The 17,980-nt window shown below is 45.8% G+C and overlaps 1 protein-coding gene and 1 long non-coding RNA gene across 3 annotated transcripts in view; both read right to left on the bottom strand.

Moving 5' to 3' along the window:
• Positions 1–10,077: 10,077 nt before the first annotated feature.
• LOC138105789 (uncharacterized) lies at positions 10,078–12,045 on the bottom strand. The gene is made up of 3 exons (XR_011148690.1): positions 11,854–12,045; positions 10,612–10,662; positions 10,078–10,276 (listed from the first exon to the last, which is right to left on the bottom strand). It is a non-coding gene; the product is annotated as an uncharacterized lncRNA (long non-coding RNA).
• Positions 12,046–16,480: 4,435 nt separating this feature from the next.
• The window catches only part of NRN1 (neuritin 1), an 18,694-nt gene continuing 17,194 nt past the window's right edge, over positions 16,481–17,980 (bottom strand). For both annotated transcript variants that reach the window (XM_069005878.1, XM_069005879.1), the window contains exon 3: positions 16,481–17,762. In XM_069005878.1, coding sequence (XP_068861979.1) covers positions 17,531–17,762 — 232 coding nt within the window. In that variant the 3' untranslated portion in view covers positions 16,481–17,530. The remainder of the gene's footprint in view (positions 17,763–17,980) is intronic.

The following is a 17,980-nucleotide window of genomic DNA, read 5'->3' as shown; positions in this document are numbered from 1 at the left end:
TATTATTAGCCTCATTTATCACTCTCATGACTGATTTTGAATATAAGGAAAGTGGATCCTATTAAAAAATTCATGCATTACTATCTAGGACACAGAGTCAAGTGTGGAGTAACCCATATTTCATCATCCTACTATTAAATAACAAGTACTAATTTACTTTTCACCTATTAGCTAAGAACAGGCTAACTAAATTTCCACATGTGGCAGAGAGCTAAGTGCTGCTAGATTATAAGTGTCCTATGTGGATCCGGGATATTTTATGAAAAAGATTAGTGAGTTGTTTCTCACATCATAAATTTCCTTGTTGTTCTGCTAGGAAATATTTCCAGTTTGTGGTGCCCTCTCTGAACTGTTGCCTCTAACAGTGCAGCCCAGAGCAGGTGGATGTAGATGACCTAGAAGTTCTGCCAACATTTCTGTGGTGTGTATGCCTATGTGGGAGGCAGAAGCATTTGAAAAAAGAAGAAGATAGCATCAAAGACTATTTAGAGAATGAAGCTGTAGGCTCAGCTGTAAGCAAAGCCCCTGTGGTTAAAGCTGTGCTTGTTGAGATGTCCCATGTGACAGTACCAAACCCATTTCCATGCTTTGCTATGCATGTCCACCTCCTTGTTGGGCTGAAAAATGGTTTGTTACACAGTGCTGTGATGTAAATCAAGGTAGTGACATCACCTCTGCAAAGTCTGACCAGCCTAAAGGTCCTATGCACTCAGCACACAGGAGGCAGTGGGAATGGACACCAGGATCTGGCAATGTGTGATGCTGGTGTTGTCACACCTGTGTATCCCCACTGTCCCTCTCCCCACCATGCCCACCTTGCCCTGTTTTGCAGCAGTCACTTCCACTGACTTTCTGGAATTCAAGAGTGAACAATGGCAGAGCTTTTCAACCCCCTGTGCACTCAGGTTTTTTTAAAGAGAGATCATTACAAAAACAAAGGTCATTTAAGAACACACACATAGACAGAAAATTCCATTTTAGATTTTAAAAGTGCAGTGGAATTTGACCTTTACTGTGTCTTCTGCCATGCCTCCTCTCTAGAGCTTTATATGGTGTTCGTGGTCATGCTGCTTTATTATTCCCGCAGCTCTGTTTCTTCCTTCTAAGCATTAAAAAAAGCAAAGATAAGAACCACAAATTTTAGTTAAAACAGGTTGACCTACCCTTTGAAAACAGCAAGTGCATTCTTAGGTAATTCACAAACAGGAAAATGAGACAAGGTCAATGATCAACTCGTTTATTGTGGCTTGACCCATCTCACTGAGCCTATAGTTTGCTCCTGAGCTCTCAGGGCCACAGTCCTTTAGTATACCAGTGTTTGGGATTTGCAGACTGAGCACAGATCAAGGTCCTTTCCCTACAGGACCTTCCAGACTCACCTTGCAGACTGGCAGGCTGATGTTCAGTGGGTCGTTGAATGAGTTAGGACGCCAAGTCTCACTCTGAGCACAAGGAGTAGAACTCTCCAAGTTTTCAGGCTACATCAGCAGTAGAGAGATATCCAGAAGAGAAATCTGCTGCAGCATGAGGTCTTTTTGGGGTAGTGGGGAGAAGCCCCCAGTCACAACAGCAGAGGGACATATGGACATCAGCTGTATAGGAGCATGCATGGACTTTTCTGTGGAGGGTCCCTACATGGGTCAGAAAATAGTCCAGATGTGAATCAGCTCTCAGAAACCAGTCCAGCCATAAAAATGGACACTCTTGGCTCAAAAAAAGCCAGAGATGCAAATAATTCATCTTAACTACCATGAGGTTCCCTGTCTCCTTTTGCAAACAAAACAAAGCACAAAGGGAATAACCACTGCAAAATGCTTGTGATTTTGCTCTGTTCACCCAGCTCTGGTGCACTGAAGGGCAGGAGACCTTCCCCAGCCCACACAACCCATGGTTTTTGTTCATCTGCACAAAGGATCTCACCTCTGCAACACTGCAGCCCTCGCAGGAATACCACAGGATTCTCTGGCTTATCTCCATGGGGAAAAAATGAGAAACAAACGCCAGGCAATGCTGCCCGATGGCTATAGAGGTACAAGGATAAATAGTGTGGCTTATTTAGGGGAAAAGGGCCATGGAAGCCTGGCCCTTGTAGATCTTCTCGGGGAGCCAAGTCACATGCATACACACTTGATAAGGAGCTGCTTCTTTTCTCTTCCCAGAAATGCCATTTTCTTCTGGGTGCTTGTCAATTATTGGACATATGAAAGATTTGACCCAAGACAATTTACTTCACATACATGAGTGAATATCTAACTGCCCATCTTCAGTCTGACTGATGAGAGCCCAGGTAACTTGGCAATCTTCCTCCTCCTACATCTGAGGTATGGCTGCTATCCATGAGTGCTCCTACCACAGATATGGCTGCCACTAAAACAGATAGCCCTCTGCAGTGAGAACATCTGTAGGAGACAATCTATATGAGAATGAAATGGTGTTTTTCCCAATTTATTCTGCAAGAACAATGTAAACAGGGTATCCCATCAAAATGCTGGTTTGGTTTCCTTTGGTTTCTTTCCTTTGTTTTTACTGATCAAGTGAAGTAAACAACCCCATTTCTCTTCCCCAAAATCTCCAAGGTAAAATTCATTTCAGATCCCCTCCATGAAACGACTGGATAAAAGATTCTCTCTTGGGTCACTCAACATATTCATTACATTGCTCTCCCTCCTCTAAGGTAATGAATCATGTATCCCAGGACTTGTCCACACTTGCAAGTTATCACTCATTAAGGTAAGGTGCAAATACAAAGTGCCACTGCTGTTTAAGAGCAGCTGAAAGGTTGAGCTAAGCAGGAACAATGCACTGATTTCTCAGTAACAGCTTCCTCACAGGGTGTTAATCAGGAAGAGATGACTGGAAACAACTCAGTCCAGAGATATGATGTAGGTGAATCAGCCACACTTGCTCAAACCTCTCCAGGAGGGCTCTGGGTGCCCTTGCCAACAGTAGGAGAGTGTTTCAGGAAGTGCTGCTAAAGACCCTGTGGGTGATTTCACTTAATGTTGTGCATATTTAAGTCTGTACCATGGTTTGCATGAGGGAAGCAGCATTACACCATTAATACTGGTTGGGTTGTCTGCTTATGTTAAGAATACTAGCTGGTGTGCTCACCTGTTGAGCAGCTAAGCAAATAAAAAGGCATTTGACAAAATGTTCCAGCTGCAAGTGAAAGCCCAGAGCTAGATGAGACTTTTCCACAGGAGCCTGTGAAAGGGCATGGTATTGCTGCTCAGCCAAGTTGTCAGGCAACAAAGCTATGAAGGAACATTTAGTGGGTTGCAAATGCTCTTTTCTAATCTTTCAGTTTTGCAAATTTTATTGAGTGATGCTGCCCTTATTCTGTATTTGTCCCTTCTCTGTAGAGGTACTTGACAAGTCATCTGAGATGATCTATCATTGCATGGCCTCATACTCAACAGACAAAGCAGTTCACCTCTTTTTGCCCCCTTCATGGAGCCAAAGACTCCAGGCATTGCTCAGGAATCCTTTAACAATGTACTTTTGCAGAAATAAAAAGCCACAAAGCTCAGAATTTCGCTTTCCTCTATATTTTTTATTCTCTTAACCTAACCCAAAGCACTTTAAAATAAATAATTGCTATCATCTTAAGGAAAGTCGTGAGGTAATTAGGTCTCTGGTCTCTAACTTATATGCAGAAGTGGAAAAACACCCTACCCTTGACAGGATTAAGGCACCTGTGTGTGTTATTCATGATTTCAGGTCACCTCCGGGCACTCTGATTCTTTTAGGCCACTGTAGGTATCTACAGAGACAATTATAGAGACTGGTCGATGCTCAGAGGAAAGCAGGTGTTTCCAGAAGGCAATGCCAGGCTGGGTTCTGGGGACATGGAGGCTGGTCCCACCCAGATCTGTGCCAGCTGGACGTGGGTCTGGGATTGCTCCCCCTGGCTCCCACCCCACAGCGCTGGTGACTCTATTCTCATGTTCTGTGGGGTGGGATCCTGTTGCAAGACATGGATCATTGATAGAATTATTGGGATCAATAAAAGAACTATACAACCAATAAACCTGCAAGCAAAAGGCCTGTGTCAGAAAAACTCTCCATGAGAAGGTCCCTGTGTGAAAAACAGGGCTGAGAACAAGAAGGGAGTTTGAAAAGGTACAGCTATGGAGATAAGACCCGGAGGGAGGAGGGTAAACTCTGAATTCTTTTAATCGTAACATAACTAGTAGAAGCTTGCCAATGTAAGTCCAATTAGGTAGAAGTAGAAATGCGCTTTGATAAGTTTTAAGCCACTTAAGAGTTAACAAGCTGGTATACTATATAAGTGCCTCTGGATTGCTAATAAACGGAGTTTTTGCTCTTATCAACCATATTGGCTGGTCTGCAATTTTCTCCCCCCGCCGGAATCCCCGGGCTCTCTAGTTTTTACTATCCAACAGGATCCAGCACAGGAGCTGCTGCCAGGGGACAGCTGGCCAAAGGTAAATGTGTGAGGGTCATTCTCATCCTGCAGCTCACATGATGCCCCACTGCATCTGTCACCTGGGCTCAGCCTGTCCTGTGGATCTGAACATGCAAAAGAGGACACAGAAGCGGGGCTTGAGAGGCAGGTTGGCAGAACAGTTTTGGCATGTGGATTGACAAGTGCAGGGAGAATATAAACTTCTTGAGGAAGAATTTGCAACTCTATGTGTGAAACTTACTTGGAGACTTGCATTATCTAACATTGCTCCATCAGCTGATCTCAGGGGAGATTCAGGACAGGCCTCTCCCGCTCCTGAGGCACTGTGTCAGAACTGCCTGGAGATACAAGTGCATAAACATTACCTAAGGGAGTCTGGCTAAGCCTGTGAACAAGAGCCAGCTTCAGACAATACCAGTGCATACTACCAAGCCTGCCTTTCAGGGAGGACAGGTAAAGGTGATGGGATACAGCACAAAACCCACTAAAAATAACCTATATTCACACTTCTCTACACAAGTATTAGTTTTTGTTTTCTTTCAAAAATAATCTTCCTATCAATCCAACCCTGAGGCAGTTAAAGCATGGAACTCAAAGCTACAGCTAACCCATATCTGCACACCAGCTTAAGAACAAAATATTTCATTATCATCTTGAAATCTCTAATTCAAGCTGGGCTTAAACTTGAAGCAGCCACAGTTCCAGCTGTAATAACCCTGGGAACTGAGAGGATCTGGAACTTTTGAAAATCAAGTCCAGAGGCACTCAGGATTTCCACCAGTGCCACAAACCCAAGGAAACTTTCTGACAGTTCATTTGTATTTGGAGTTTCATTGACCTAGAAAATAATACATGAAATATGTTCTGTCTATTCCTCAGGCAGGTTCCATACTACCAAGTGCAATACTCCCAGCTGCAGTCAGTGTATTCTTTTGCTCTAAATTTGTCTTCTATATTTCTCAAAAAATATGAGATTTGAAAGTCCACTTTTATGATCATAGAAGATTTTGTTCATGTTATCCTCTTTAACAGGTGCATCCAGAGTCTAAGCCCATTTTAGGAATACGTCAGAGGAAAAAAAAGCTAAAATGAGTTGCCAAAGCTGCTGTCTGACCTTTAAATACATATTTAAAGCTCTGTCTCAGGGCTCCACAACCCCCAAGGACTTTCTTTCTTTGGTGCCAAATGCAGAGTTCATGCAGCCTCAGCTCCTCCAAACAAGGTGCTAAGTTCACGTGGTAAAGCCAGGTGCTGTTTGCACAGAAAAGTGGGGAAAACATCTGCATCTTTCCTGTACACTGAATGTAAATATCCAGGGAAAACCTTTTCCTCTTGACTGTGTTTCCTCCTACACTTTTATTCTCTGACGCAGCTTCTGTAAGTAACTCAAGTTTCCCTGTCATGGTGTAAAAATACTAAAGCTCCACTGCCTTGTAATCTGCTCCTTTTTCTGAGAGTCCATCAGGTCTTCAGGATATGGTGCCAAGAGACACTATCCCTGTTACAGGGTTTGACATCTGGAGGTCTCATTTATGGTTGGTGAGGGGAATATAGTTCGTAACACTGCTGAAGAAAGGTGTGCTGCAAAAAAGCCCTGGAAGAGAAGGGTAGCCATCTGAGGACGTGGTGGATCTGACTGAGAGGACTTGGATAGCAGGTTGTGTGCAGATGTCCAACACATCTTCATGTGCTGAAACTTCTTCTCTCACTCTGATCCCAAAGCAACATACGCTGACTTTCCAGTGCAAGAGAAACTTCATGTATTTGTTAGCAAGTCTTTGCCCCAGTAAGACTTCAGAAAACTGGTCAACAATCATTTTCATTAGTTCAGTAGTGGTAATGACTGATGACCAAATAATATTGTTTACTTAACCAAAAGAACATGTTCTGCAAAGATATTCTGCAAATATTTTAAAAGAGCAAGTATTTCCTGATGATATTTATTTATCCCATTGGATTTCTAGAAAGCTGTGAAAAAGGCTTGAAGAGACCCATAAGAGATCTTGATGTCCACGTGTGATCCATGTAATTTCTGATAGATGAACGTCATCAGGAAATACCTGTTATCAACAAGGTTTTGTTCAGATATATTTGTTTTAAGGGCTGTATGTCCTCTTTTAGGTGACTCACCTTATTGTTAAGGTTGAGTTCTCCAGACATATCAGCACAAATTACCTTTTAATGTTGTTCTGGGTATTTTTTTCCTAGAGAGGATCTCTGCAGGCCTCTTGGTCTTTGCTCCAAAGAAGCAAAAACAAAAGTTTATTCAAAAACCTGTACAAGCAGCAGTTTGCATAACACGTCTGCTGTCACTGTACCTCATAGCCTGCTGGGTGCCCAGCTCAGGCCCCACTGCTCTGACATGGTCTCTAGAGTACACACATTTGTACCAAGTGGTGAATTCAGTCACCCAATCAACGGGCTTGTTTTGCAGATGAGCTAAACTACAAAAACTGAGTGAAGTCAGTGCTCACTACCACATGGACACTCAAGCCCGGATGCAGCCTTGGCTGTGTCATAGAACATGAAATTTGGAGTACCACACACTGCTAGCAGCAGAGAGAAGCACAGCAGCTGTCTGGGAGGTAGCCATTCCCTTCAGGTTAAATTAAATTTATGTTGGTTTAATTTAAGACAGTTGGGAACAGTTTTCAAGCTAGAATAATAAAGCCACTCCTAAAGTGAAATAATGGATGGCAATAATATTGACATGTGGCAATAAAAATAAAGATGTACTGCCCACTCAAGGTTTTCTTTTAATGAAATAGAACCAAAAGAAGTTTCTGTGTGAACTATAACCCAGAGGCCAATGAGTCTTGGGCATCTTTGAGAAGAGGGAATGCTATCCTCAAACTCTGCTTCAGAATTCTGAAGCCCAGATTATTTTTTTACTTTGCACTTTAACACAGAGAAAGTTGAGGCGGGTTGACAGACACGAAGGACATGCTTTATTCACTGATTTTGTAGCTGATGGCATACACTAGGTTCAAGGTCAAAAGGAAAACTGTAGCCAGACAGGATGCAGTCGGGAGTCCTCAGGTGGCCGTTATCTCCTGGTGTCTCCTCCAGTGCAGCAGGAGATCGCTGTCATATCAACAACCAGCCCCTAGTAAAATTATTCATTAATTCATTAAAGCCTGCTCAAGCTGCCTTCCAGTGATCTTTGTCTGATGGCAACACTGGCACTGGCTGGATTATGCTTGATCAAGTAGGAATGTTGCACGCTGATTGGCTGATACACCTCATATGCATTTATAATTAGGTATTATTTATATTAAAATTACTACTATACACTCTTTATATGTAATATTTGTTCTAATATGTACTCATCAGTCTAGAAGGCACCAAGTGGAGAGAGTTTGGGAACTTCAGTGCTGAATTATATGAATTATAACTTGACAGCAACGTGGTGAGAAGGTAGAGGAGCACAGAAGGATGGCTGAGGGGTAGGAAGCTTTTTCCCAGGGAATATGGCATAAAAAATGCCCCCCTGCAAGGCTGTGAGGAAAAGAGGGCTTTGAAGCCAGGTGAAAGGGGCTGCCACAGCAGCCCTGTAGTAATTTTAAGTGAAAGGCTACAAGCAAAGAAGCCCTCTAAAAATTAGAAAACCGTTAGGAGTAGGCCAGTGCAAACAATTGCACTGTGCAATATTTGGATAACATGACTCCCTCTAAGCCTCATAAAAATTACATTAAAATAGTCAGTGGGATTTTGAGCATATCCTGCACTCCAGCTACACACAGAGTTCCAAACTATCCCATTCATTTGGCACACAGAAATTGATGGGAAGCTCTGAGCTTTTTTTTCTGAGTTTCATTGTGTGTATGATCTACCATAGGCAGGGAAGATTAAAGAGCAGGGGAACGCCTAAATCTAGAAAGAACAAAGCAGAACTCAATAGATGAATGTGATTAATTGCATCAGGTGCAAAAACACAATTAGTGACATTATAATTACTGAAATTAAATATCAATTTATGTGAGTATGCACTATAATACTTTTGACAGCCTCAGACATTGTGTGATAGCAAATAAAAGTGGGATGACAGCTCCCTAATTTGTAAAGAAGTAGAATCATAGAATCATTAAAGCTCACTTACAGAATTTTATTCCATAAGATACAAGGACAGGAAAGGTTTCAGTGCAAAGAGGATAAGTGATAATAAATGCCCAGTAAAACCATGCATACATCTGCAGCTATTAAGACACACAGCAGCTTTTCTAAAATACAAATGTAGTACATGAAGTAACAAACCCTGCAGCAGCACCATGGAAAACTTTGGTCTGAAGGGGAGAGCGGGAAGAAGATAATTCCCTTTGGGATAGGACACACCTCGCTTTAGATACTGCAGGCATACAGGTTGCATGCTAATTGTGTCTGTGTCTTCCTCTAGTGCACAGAGAAAAACAGGTGTCACCGGAGACGATCCTTACCATATAGATATCCATTTAGCATGCCAGGTGGTGAGATGAATCCAGGTCATTTCTCTCCCTTACCAATTTTCATGAGAGGACTTTCCATCTCCTGGAGAATATTTTCTCCAGCATGTCTCTCCAAGGCTGGCCCTTTAAGTGTGTGAGAGCTCTGCAGCCACAAGGCAGCGATTTTTTTTCCCTTCAAAACAGCTTCACTTTCCTCTCCCACCTCTCCTCTTTCCTCCTGGTGTTTAGGTCCTTTTTGCTAGCAGGATGGCTTTTTTTTCACCCTGTTGCTAGGTTGGTAGCCTAGTTTCCCAAGGAAAGGAAGCTTATGAGATCACACTGTCTGTGCAAGTGCCAGTCGGTCCCTCCTAAATAATTTTTTGAGCCTGTGAACTGAGTTTGATCAAACTTGACAGGGGATAGAAGTCTCAAAGGTTTGAGCTGCCTACAAGTGTTGTGGAAGTAGGCAGGCAGAGGGAAAAAAATGCCGGGAGTGCATCCACTACAGAAATATAACTGTATTATTAGACACCAGAGAGTCCACATTGAAGACAGTCATTACCACTGAACTCCATGGGAGATACAATTTCACAGATTCAGCAGCTCACAAGATGACTTGATTAATATGAGCATGAGCAAAATGTTCTTCTCCCCTTCTTCTAGAGCACGAGGCTTCCAGTTGCAGAGCAGCAGGGGAGAGCTCAGAAATGACAGGCTGGTAGAGTGAATTTAGAGCTAATTGCTGCTCCTTCTCATGCCAGTACTTGTGTGGAACTCGACTTCCCTGTGACTCCCGTGCCCCCATTTGCATGATCTGGTTCACAAAAAGGATGAGATTGGAAACTTCAGAGCACGGACTTCAGTGAGCAGAGCAAGTCCTGAATTGCTGTGAGCTGGCACAGCTCCACTGAGGAGGGTGAAGCTGCCTCATAATGGGCCATCATTTCTAAGGGCAGCTCCATGATGAAGCGTCCAGGGTCTGTGCTCCTTGCATTTGTTGCTATCGGCGATTCATTTACCACGAGTGTGAGCTGGAACATAAGCTGAAGACCAGCAAAAGCTGTGCCTGGTGCGTAGGCTGGCTCTTGTTTGTTCCTGCTGTGGCTTTTCCTAGAAGTCAGCCACCCCAGGACTGCCTGACTACTGAGCCTGGACAAAACCCTCGCAGTTTCTTGTTAACACTTGCTAGGGAGAAAAATAAGGTATTTGCACAGGTGGGATTCAAAAAGAAGTGGAAATCACTCATCTTACAGAAAAAAAGAAAAACAACCAACTAACCACAGCTGACACTGAAATGAAGACTGGGGAGTTGTGCAACTTTTTGTGTTTTCTTCTTGTTTTTGATGTCTTCTTCTCCTCCTAAGCCTTCTAAGTATTGATGTGCCAAATATCTGATGGAGGTGGAGAGAATGCAAATCACCAACACCTAAAGAAAATGGAGGGAAGGTAATTAAATGAACTTTTGATGCACAGCAAAACGGGGCTTGTGAGCAGTGAGTGACATGGCTGAAAATGAACTGAGATCTCTGCAAGAAGGACAGGGATGGCAACCTGCCCTTGACAGTCTAGCCAAGGGCACAGGCTGAAATTCACAGCCTGAAATGCCTGCAGCGCAGCATCTGCATGAGGCTGGGCTGCTACAGCCTTCTTTAAGATGAGGCTTCTTTGGAGAGGGACATGAAACACAACTCTCCTGCACCCAGGGATGAATGTTTTCTGTTACATAACAGATCTGTGAAGCAACAGGGGAGCATCCTTTACCTATTATTTGTTGTTGTCATTTCAATCCGGGCGTTTTTCTTCTGATGAAAGCTAAAAGATAAAATAAGATTTTTCTAATTAATAAAGCCTATCTCCTCATGTGGCATTTTTCACAAATCTCAAAGGTCTCAAAGTGCTACTCCCATTTAGTGGACACTAGGAGTAAGGGTGAAGGAGATCAAGTGAAATGTCTTGTCAACAGAACAAAAACAAGTCTTGCATCATGGGTCTAGTAAAAGGGACAAGGGCACCTATTAAGCCTCAATAAAAAGCAAAGCTTAGGACAATTTTCTGACATTGGATCCTTCAATGAGGCGTTGTGAAACTAATGTGACCAATGTTCCATGCTAACAAAATATGTTCTGGATTTTTCATCTGACAACATAATTTAAGGATTTCTTACAATATGGGAAACAAAATAAGGCAGTGGCTTTACAGGAATCATTCCTTTGCAAAAGGCAGCTTGTGCCAGAGGACTGGAAAATTAAAAGAGCCTCAGGGGAGCACAGGAATGGATAAGACCTCCTACACTACCCAGTCAAAATAAAACACATTAAAAGAAGCACAAATATCAAACTGACAATTTACTGCAAAACTTCTTGTACTTAAGGTACTACTATTGTCAGAAGTACTACTGTTAGCAGTTGTGACAAAGAGGGACAATACTAGACACGTGGTTTGACTCTTGAAAGGGTGCATTTGGCAGAATTAGACCATGTACATAGCTGTATCTGAAAGAAGCTTACTGACAGTGTCTGCAGCAAAATAGGTTTAAGGTGGGATAAATCTGACTAAAATGACTCCTATCAGTATCAGTGACTGTTTCTTTGTTATGGTTACTAATGTTTTTTTGCTTGGTTACTTGGTTTTTTACTTTGGTTGGCTGAGGTTTTGAGGGTTTTGTTTGCTGCCTTGGGGAGGAACAGTTTGAATATCCAGTAGTTTCCAAAGTGTTAAAGAAATTGGTGGTATTAAAGTGGTATTGAAGGATGTACTGCCCATCCACTCTTGAGGCTGCTTCCTGGTAAAAAATAAAAGTGCCCTGCAGATTTGATCTTTGATGCTTGAGAGATTTAGTATGTTTCCCACAGTCCTTAATAAATTGGTATCATTGGCAAGAAATCTGGAGGTGCAATCCACGATGCACACACAAAGCTCTTTCTATTTCAGTGGCATGAACCTGGAGTTCATACTGGGACAACATTCCTGTCTGAGGTAAAACTGAGCATTCAAAATCCTTACCTAGGCAGAACGCACATTGACTTCAGGGGATACTTTTTCCCAGAGAATGGCTGTGTAAAGAAGGTCAGGACTAGTTGTTTGTCCCCTGCAGCAATGTTGTTTCTCTGGCTGAAGAGACTTCCAGCACCTGTGAGCAGGGATTTATTACTGCTGGTGAATGCCAGCACTCAGGTGTTGGTCAGTCTCACCTTGACCTTCAGGAGGCTGTTTCCATCTTTTCTTCATATCAGCTTTGGAGATAAGCAAACAAAGAAACAAAATAAAACAAACAATACAGCCTAAAAAGCTAGGTCACAAGCCATAGGCTGGGTTTCTGAGAATTTGATCCATTTAAACCTATTTCTTCAGTACCTCCTGAAAGGCAAAGCCTGTGCCAGCACAGTCTGCCCATTTGTTAGCAAACCCATAGTTCAGGAGTATGGGGCTTTGAGCAAAATCTTCTAGCACAGACCCATCATGGGGATTTGAGGGGAAAGGAACAGCCAATAACTCACCAATAACAATGCTGTTGTCACTCTCCCACATCATCTCCAGCTTCTCTTCTCACTGGTGGAACTGGGCAGCAGAAGATCCTTAGCCCAAAGCAAAGGAAAGCCCCTTCCTGTACTATCATTGCAATGGGCCCCGGGTTGAAACTGTCCCTCAAGAGAGGCACCAGCCAGCTGGAAGCCCATTTGCCAACAGTGCAATTGATCTTCAGCTGCCTTTAGCCTAAATAAACTCTTTCAGACATCTAAAATCGCATCTGATTTCATAACAGACTCCTCTGCAATCCCCACCACTTTGCCTGCTCTCAACCCTGCCCAAAAAAACCCAAAACCTAAACCAAAAAAAGCCCACCCAAACCCACTTGTGATGAAGAATGAAGTGGCTCAGAAAAATAAGCTGATTTGCCACCTCCTCCTGCAAGTCCTGCCAGCCAACTCCTGCAACAGCCTTGTTCTGCAGCACCCTGTAAGCAGGATCTGCAACTAAGGGAAGGGAGAGGGAAAAGCTGGAGGAGGGAGGGGGGAAGGCACAGAGGCTGCTCACATAGAAAGCCAGGGCTGTTCCTGCTGCCCACCCTGGAGGCACCACCTCTGCATCAGGCAGGAGTATCAGAGGGAGAATCTGGCTTTCTGGATTTAACAAGCTCACTTTTCCTTTAATTGGGGCCCTCAGGCACTACTGTAGTGCACCTAATGGCACTAACCATTAATGAATCAGCCCTGATGAATAGAAAGGCTGGACTGTTCTCTCTCTCCTTAGGTTGTTAGCCCTTCACAGAACTTACTGGGTTTCACTGGGCAGGACAGCAACTGCACAGATTTTAAAAGGACCCTGGAGAGGAAGAGGGCTGGAAGAGACACCAATCCATTCATCCCTCGACTGTGCAAATGAGCCAAGGACCAGCAGCATCTGGCTGCATCCTCTGAGAAGTGGACATAGCCACCAGAAAGTCCTGTGAGAAATGGATACTGCACCTTACTTTCATACCATGCCTCCCTGCTCCCTTCCATAAGCACCAACCAGTTTGCCCTCACTACTGCTCAGATAGTTTTTTCCTCAGTTTTGTGTATCGTGGCTCAAGCCTTTGCTCCCAGCGCAGGCCCACTCCATCTCCTTGTTACAGCCTTTGAACAGATGGGAAAAGGTCTTTTTTTTTTTTTTTTTCCCCTTAAAGCAAAAATAATTGACCGCCACCACCTCAGCCCAGTGCTGGCAGGGTCTCGCCGTCTCAGAGGGCAGCCCGAGCAGGGGCAAGGCACAGCCCTCCCTGCAGGGCTCGGCCAGGCTGCTAAAAGGGGGAGCGAGGCCGCAGGAGAGCAGCCGCCTGCCAAGCACGGGTGCATCCAGCGCTGCCGGGGAAGGAGCCAGCGCTCTGCGGCCCTCCGGGGACTGCGGGGCTGCGGTTGCTCAGTCGGAGCTGGGGATAGGAATTAGGGCAGGCAGAGCCGCAATGGCTGCAACCCTTCCTGATTATCCAACCAGCTAGAAATACACCGGCGTGTCTTTTGTTTCAGCTCTGGTTTTTTTCCCAGTTGGTCTGCATTCATGCTTTTTTTCTTCCCCCACTATGCGTGCATGTGTGTGCATTTTCTTTTAAGCAGGGGATAATTTTACTGTGGTCACTGTCAAGGTTTAAACGCTTTTCTGTTGCGTTTTTCCCCTCTCCAGTTCACCAGCTCACGTTTGCCCAGGAGTTAAGAAGGGATGTTAGAGGCTTGAACCTCTTCCAGCTCTTGCTACAGCAGCCGCTGCCTGGGGCAGTGGGACCAGCCTGGCAAGCGACACCCCAACCTTTCCCGCAGCCTTTACAAACCCTACAGGTGCAAGGCGGCAGGAGGCAAGTCCAGTACACTCAGTGCCTTTCTGGGACTTGGCGGAGGGCTCATGTTTCCTTGGCCTCACAACAAGGCAAGGCAAAGCAACCCTCCCTCTCTGTGGTCGAAAAAAATAAATACATAAAATCCACCATTGCACTCAGGCTTCGGAAACGACCCCTTAAAGGGGCAGAAAAGGGAACAACCAATGCCTTGCGCATTGAGGGGCTCTTATAAAATGAACGGGCGGAAGGGAAGGGGGAGTTTGTTGATTGCTCGTGTCCCCCGAAAAAACCATGGAGCTGCCGGCGGGGAGAGCCTCGCTTGCCAGTTTGTCCAGGGGGAGCTGAGCCGGCGGGACCGGGGTTTGTTGCCGTCCCTGCCGCCTGTGCAGGAAATCCCGGGGTGCAATGCAGGTTAGCGCACCCCGGCTAGCTCGGCAGGCCCGGTGGCCGGTCTGTGACCCAGGGATGAGTACCCGACAATTGGGAGCCCCAAACAGGAGAGTCCAGGGGGAGACCGGGGGGAGGAAAGGGGCCCGGGAACGACCACCGGGCACCCTCCCCAGCAGCTCGGCTGTTTTTCACTGGTTTGCCACCGTTTATTATTCTCCTCAACGGAGGGTTAATTGGGGGATGTGCTAATTACGGAGAGATTATTCATTAGTAATTGAACTTCACACGGAGATAACTCGAGTCCGCTAATGAGCTGGAAATCACCCCTTATTAGGGCGTTTCAGCTTTCTTCTGTGGGGTGAGGGAAAGCTGGTAGGCTCCCTTCCATCTTCCTCCGACGGACGGGCACCGTCCAGCAGCCGGGAAGGCGGGGGCGGCGGCGGGAGCACGCCCGACGCGGAGCCGGGGGATGCCGGCAGCGGGCGGGACCGGAGCCCGGGCACCCCGGGGCGGAGCGGGGCGCGTTGCCGGCCGCCAGCGGGGGTCCCTGGGGCACAGCCGGCGCAAACAGCAGGCTGCGGAGCCCCTCGCACCAAAGCAAGGTCTCTTCCTCCCCTCTGTCCTCGGCATCTGGCATTTCGTGCTACAGGAAACCATAACAGCAGCGCCTGACCTCATGAATACAGAGATGTGCACAGAAAAATCAATTTAGGTCTAGATCCTCTGTGGGGAGGGAAAATAACCCAAACCATTTAAACAAAGCTCTGCTCTCCAGGGTTTTCCTTTTTTTTTTTTTTTTTTTTTTTTTTTTTGGTGGCGGTGGTGGGGATTGAGTCTAGAGGGAGGCCAAAGTAAAACGAAATTCAAGCAGACCTGTATCTGCCTAAGCGAGGCTGAGCTCTGCAAAGCCCTCCCAACACACGCATAATGTATTTTATCATTAAAAAATCAACATTGCTTCCAGTGGTAAAGGCGCCTGGCTCCAGTTCCTGAGCACATTCGTTGCTGGGATTCAATCCGTTTGGGAAATGCAGATTGGCTTGCGACCCACTGTTTGATTTATGAACTGTTACATTTGCTATTGCTTACACATTACATTGCGGACTTTGGGAAGGGAGGGAGCAGGGAGAGGGGGCGAAGGAGAGACCCTGCCACCCTACACATTGGCAAAGGAGAGCTACTGCACAGGCAATGGCTCCCCAGCGGAATAAATCACCTCGCACCAGTTCGTGGTCCCTACCTCCCCATCACCCACCCATCCCCGATCGCCAGCTGGGCTCTGGTCTTATAAGTAAAAAGGACGTGTTTACTCTTTGATGTGTATTTCTTTATAAAGGCATCAGGCGTCTATAAATAGCCGAGGTTAGAGCAGCTTCTGCTGCGAAATCAATACCCCGTCCCCCCTTCCCCTTGCTCCTTCGGCTGAGCTGCCTTATTAATTATGAAAGGACTCCTCTGCGCCCCGGCTCCGGCTCCGCAGCCTCCTCCTTAATGGTGGTTGCTGCCTTCCCTCCGCCGGGCTCGGCACCGCTCCGCGCCCGCGGGAAAGCCGCGCCGCCCGCCCCCGCCGCTGCGCGGGGCTCCCTGCGCCAGTCCCGGGCGGCCGGGAAACGGGGGTGCTGCGGTTCGCGGCTTCGGGAGGAGGAGGAGGAGGGTGGGAGGTTTTACAGCATATTTTTAAGGAGGAAAGAAAGAAGAAAAAAAAAAAAAAAAAAAAAGAGAGAGAAAGAAAGGCTTCGACTTAGCGATTCAGCCACCCTGTCCTTGTTTGAACTGAAATTGCCGTGTGCGTCAAGGGATGGGTTCAAGATTTAGACTTCCTTGCCTTAAAAGCCCTGTCCTTTCCAAGATACTCTGGGTATATTTTATAAAAAGGACGACACCCTCATTTCAAACAATAATTTTTATTTTATACTTCTGTCTATACTTTGTAGCAAATCTTTTTTTGTTATTTTTTTTCTGAATTGACTTTATAATAAACTTTTGTTTAAATTACATTTTTCTTCTCTTTTAAAATCAAGGCTTTTTTTTTTCAAAATCATTTTGCTGTTGCTGTTGGTTTTTTGTTTTGTTTTTTTTTTTCCTTTAGGTTTACATTTAAGCCCCCTTTTTGTGATCTCTACGGTTGGATATTCAGGTATTTCACTGGTATGTGTAACATCTAAAACAAAGAGGAGGAAAAAATTAAAGGCAGTGAATTCGGAAAGATGCCTTCGAACAGCAAGTAAAGGTAAACTCTCAGAGATGTTAGCAGCATTCCTTCATTTCTCCGGGCATTTAGATACGTCTTTCTTTCTCTTGCTCCTTCCTTCCTTAGCTGTTCGTTTCCCTCTCTTTCTCTCCCTCTCTCGCTCTCTTTTCCCCTTGAGGAAAAATGCTCTTTTTTATTTATTTTTTAGGTTTTTTTTTTTAGTGGAATGACCAAAAAAACAAGCGACTGTGGAGGAAAGATGAGAGATTGTGAATTATTCACCATATGCTTCACACGTGGACATCTACCTTGGATTTCTCGCCAGTGCCTTTTCCTGTCTGCGGTTTTTGTTCTCGCCTCGCACACTGCCACATTTTTAGCGGAGCCCGTGGCTCGCCGGGAGGTACCCGGCCGGTTACAGCCTTAGCAGTAGGTGGCCCAGAGCCGTTCCTGAGATTGCGTTTGCACAACGAGGGCTCGAGTTTGTTTCTTTATATTTTTTTCTATTTTTGATTCGAAGCGATAGTAAAGCTGAGGTCCGATTTGGGCTGCGCGCCGCTGCCTGTTTGGTAAGATTTGGCAAATAAAACACAAAAAAGAAAAAAAAAAAAAAAAGGGAGAACGTTTCCACAGTCCTACATGGGTGTTTCACCATCATCAGCCACCACCACCACCATCATCATCATCATCAACCACAGAAAAGCACAACGTCCCCAAAGCAACGGATGGACACTTCCTCTATAGATCCAGCACATGGAGAGGGTGTGGGTGTGAGTGTGCTCGCCCCCCTAGAAAGGCAGCCAGGTCACTAGGGCGGCCCACAGAGCCGCCAGGAGCAGGGGCAAGGCCGGCGGGAGGAGGGACGGTGCCGCGCCGCTGCCGCCTCCGCACAGTTCAAATAAGCTGCCTTGGAAATCGAGGTTTTTGGATTCCCGTCTCAATTTCTCCCAGAGGTCTGTCGCTCCTTCCTGGCAATCGGTGAGCGCTGTGAGGGTGCAGGCGTGGAAATCATCCCAGTACCTGCAGGAGGGGAGAGCAGCCGGCGTCAAAATAGGCACGCGTCCACCTTCCCGGGGAGGGGGCCCGCCCCTCGGGCCCGCCGCCCCCTCCTCCCGCTGGCGTAGCCGAGCCGGGCATGCCTAAAAGGGAGGCTGGGCCGGCGGGGAGGAGCCGCTGTCTGTGGTTTCGGGGGTCCCCCCCATCCCCAACCCCGCCTTCGGCACCAGCCCGGGCGGGGT

Source organism: Aphelocoma coerulescens, chromosome 2 (genome assembly GCF_041296385.1).
Source record: "Aphelocoma coerulescens isolate FSJ_1873_10779 chromosome 2, UR_Acoe_1.0, whole genome shotgun sequence".
In the NCBI taxonomy this organism is placed as follows: domain Eukaryota; kingdom Metazoa; phylum Chordata; class Aves; order Passeriformes; family Corvidae; genus Aphelocoma; species Aphelocoma coerulescens.
The sequence above is the reverse complement of the archived record's forward strand: the minus strand, read 5'-3'. Positions and strand labels throughout refer to the sequence as shown.